Here is a 3985-nt window from a genome sequence, read left to right on the forward strand (position 1 = left end):
CCCGGCGGCGCCATGCCGGGCAACGTCACAAACCTTGGTTGGATTCTACTCATAAAGGGCTTTTGAACTACTCTTAGTCTGACCCGTCACCCAAGACCGGTTTGCCTTGGGAGACCCTACCAGGGACATATAGCCCACGACAACATAGCTCCTAGGATTACTCGGGTACTCAAACCCCTCCACCACAATAAGGTGGCGGTTCAAGGAGGGGAATGCAACTAGTGTTTATGACAATTAGCTGCTATAGGGGGAGACAAACTGCCAAGTTATGCATTGTTGCTTGAAACTGTTTAATAGTTAATAAGCAATTACATTTTTAAATGTAAATGCTAACCTTTGTTGGCATGTTGCTTAAAAGTGTGGATAATATTTATTCAACTACAGAAACTTTGGGATTGTCTTCTCTGTAAGAGGTAATTTATGTATTATTACTGTATACTTACTGTATTCATGTAGTTGATTTGAAGATGCTTTGACCTTTATAAAAATAAGAATACTTGACTGTTTCATTCATTTACTCTGTCCATTAGACACTATGTCTATTCAAGCATTCCACATAATTCAAAAGACTTACAGTATGACTGAAAATGAAGGACATAGAAACATATGTGCCTCTGTTTTTGCTAAAGCTGCTGGTCTTTGTGTGATTATTTTATTGAAGATTATTTTGCATGAAAGCTTAGTCTTGATTATCTGTTCAAACCCATATGGGTTGCACCAATTATTGTAGAGGTGCCTTCTTTGTTGTTAACCCAGAACGTTGGGCAGTCACTTAAATAGTCAATATCTCTAGTGTTAAGACTCTATTAAAATCTTAAAGGACTGAAATTAAATATGTTACTTACTGTTGATTTTGACAACCATCTTCAGTGCTTAAATGCAAGCCTCTATTGGGTCTGGGCTTTTTGTACATAAAAGCATGAATGGAAGTCTGACAGATATCATCAGTGCCATTATGATACTTCTCACTGATAGATATGCAATGTCCAATGTAATTACATTGCTTCCCTTTAAAGAACAAAAATTGTGAACAGATCACTGTTATTGGTATTTACACCTTTATTAGATATTGTACTGTAGATCAACAGTGAAAATACAGGTAACATGATACACTGGGCCTCATATACACACAGATACTCTGTAGTCATTTGGCAGATACTTTTGTCCTTTTGCACATGGGAGGATTCAGGGATTGAACAAACAACCCCACATTTAGTGACTACCATCAGTGAGCTACATTTGTCTCTGCTGTTTCAGTATTTCTGGCTTTGGTATGGAGTTCTTATCAATACAACCTGGGCTGGATAAACCCAGCTTAAGGTATATTTACCAAACAGTATTTTGCACCCTACAGACTTAGTTACAGGGATTGTTACACCTACAGTATTGGTACATATTGTAATGTCATGGCAACTACACAGCTAAAAGAGAAAGAGCTTAAATTCCATTAAAACAAAACATGTCAAAAGTACAAATACTGTAATGATTTTTTTCATCTCAAACTGAAAGACTGAACATATATACTGTACACAACAAGTACTGACTGTTGTTATGTCAGCAGCAAGTGACTGTGTTGACCTCTGCCCTCATTATGGTTGGTTGCAGGTTTGATCCGTCTACGGTCCAGCCCACCTCCTCGCCTCCAGGGTGTTGAATATGTCCTCAACATAACAGCAACGGATGACAATGCCTCAGGCGGACCTCAAGCTTTGTCATCGACGGCTCAGGTCATAGTGGGAGTGGATGACGTGAATAACAACAAGCCAGTCTTTGAGAAGGTAAGGCAAGCAATCACACACTCACATCATTAAAACCTTCCTCAATCTTGCTCATTATCTGCTTTTGTCTGAAAAGGTGCTGCATCAACAAATGCCATCCTGATTTACATGCATTTCAGGGCAACACAGGCTAATGAACAGAAAAGCTAGAAAAGACAAAGAAAGGGAGATAGAGTACTGATGAAGGAGAGTTACACTACAAAAATTGAACTCTTTCATTTACAAAATAGTTCAGACCCTTAATTCAGCTTCCAGTCTTTAGGGATAAGTCTCTACAAGCTTTGCACACCTGGATTCAGTAAGTTTATCCCATTCTTCCTGGCAGATCCTCTGAAGCTCCTTCAGATTGGACATGAAGCAACTATAAAAAAAGCAACTTCTGGTTTCTCCACATATGTTCTTTGGGATTTATGTCTAAGCTTTGGCTGAGCCACTAAAGACAGATACTTGTCTCAAAGACATTCTGCTACTCTGAAGCCATTGTATATCTCAGTGGCATTCCCTTTGTAGTTTCCTTTGTCCTGTCTATCCCATGTAACTTCCACTGTCTCCCCATCTTTTTCTCTATATCTCCTCTATTTATTAGGCCCTACCTCTCCTCTCTGGAGGAGCGATTAACTGTCTTGACCCTTGTCTCTGCTCTCATGTCTCTCTCCTACATCATCTCAGTCTTTTAATTAAAGCTTTGAAGGATGTGGGAGTAATCCCAACCGACCCGCTCTAGAAGAATTATGTCTCTACTTTCTTTTTAAAATCATGTCTCAATTTTAAATGAGGTGACTTTTCAAACCCCCTGAAGTACCACAAGCCCAGATTGGGAGCGGGGCTTGGTGAGTAAACCTTGCTCACTATCTCCTGGGGGGAAGTGAATGCCACGTGTTTCCCTTTTGGCTTCACCTCTTAGCAGGAAAAAACAGAGGGACAGACAAGAAGATGATAGCCAAGAGAGAAAAGGAGAAGAAAGGGATTCCTAGTCCACAGTGTTTCATGTGCCCTGTATGCTCAGTTGTCTCTCTCAGGAATTTCCTTCTGGCTTCTCACTGCAAGTCTGTGACTTTGTCTGCTGCTGGGATGCTGACTGCAACAGATAAATAAGCCCTACAATCACAATACAAAGTAATGGTCCTGTTTGCAATTTCCTGGTTTTTGGATAAATTGGTCATGAAATGTGATCTTTTTTTTCACCAAAGTCACAAATATCAACAAACACAATCTTTCTAATGCTGATAAAACCATGATCTTTCATGTCGTTATTGAATACAGTGATGGTGGAAAAAGTAATGGCAGCATGAGGCTTCTGATCTCACTAAACATCAACTGGAGTCAGGGGTTAGCAAACCTGGAGTCCAATCAATGAAATGAGACTGGAGGTGTGGCTTACAGCTACCTTGACCTATTAAAACACTAACAGCATTGCCTCATAAAAAAAGAGATCTCAGAAGACCTATTATCAAGGTTGTTGATTGGCATGTAGCTGGAAAGGGTTACAGAGTCATCTCAGAAAGTTTAAAAATTCATCAGTCCACAGTTAGACATAATTTCTATAAATGGAGCTGATCTGATACTGTGGCTACTTTCCATAAAAGTACGTGCCCAGCTAAGATCACTCAAAAGGCACAACGCAGAATGATCAATGAGGTGAAAAAGAACTCTAGAGTAACAGCTAAAAACTTGAAGGATTCATTGGAGATGGTTAACATCTCTGTTAATAAGTCAGCCATATGCAAAATATTGAACAGGCATGGTATCCATGGCAGGACACCACAGAGGAAGCCACTGCTCTCCAAAAATAACACTGCCGCATGCCTGACGTTTGCCAAAGACCATCTTGACACTTCACAGCACTACTGGGAAAATGTCCTGTGGACAGAAGAAACGAAGGTAAAATTGTTTGGTGCAGGGAGCATCAGGATGTGGGGCTGCTTTACTGCCTCTGGACTTGGACTGCTTGCCAGTGTGGATGGGAAAAATAATTCAAAAGTTTATCAAGGTGTCCTCTTTAATAAGAGATTAGACACATTTATTGATAGACATAAAATCCTCTCTGATTGCCAATATGGTTTTAGGTCAAACCGATCGACATCTTTGGCCATTACCGACCTGATGGAGGACATTACAAGTGCTATGGATGAGAAGAAATACACAATGGGGATATTTATTGACCTAAAAAAAGCATTTGACACAATCAATCATGAATTATTAATGGA

The 3985-nt window shown here is 39.8% G+C and overlaps 1 protein-coding gene across 1 annotated transcript in view; it reads left to right on the plus strand.

The window, feature by feature from the left end:
• Window positions 1-3985, plus strand: part of LOC109963402 (neural-cadherin) — a 439917-nt gene that overhangs the window by 205778 nt on the left and 230154 nt on the right. Inside the window, exon 8 of the mRNA XM_020605911.1 lies at window positions 1606-1778. Coding sequence (XP_020461567.1) covers window positions 1606-1778 — 173 coding nt within the window. The remainder of the gene's footprint in view (window positions 1-1605; window positions 1779-3985) is intronic.

This window comes from Monopterus albus, unplaced genomic scaffold (genome assembly GCF_001952655.1).
Source record: "Monopterus albus unplaced genomic scaffold, M_albus_1.0 scaffold73.1, whole genome shotgun sequence".
Taxonomy (NCBI): domain Eukaryota; kingdom Metazoa; phylum Chordata; class Actinopteri; order Synbranchiformes; family Synbranchidae; genus Monopterus; species Monopterus albus.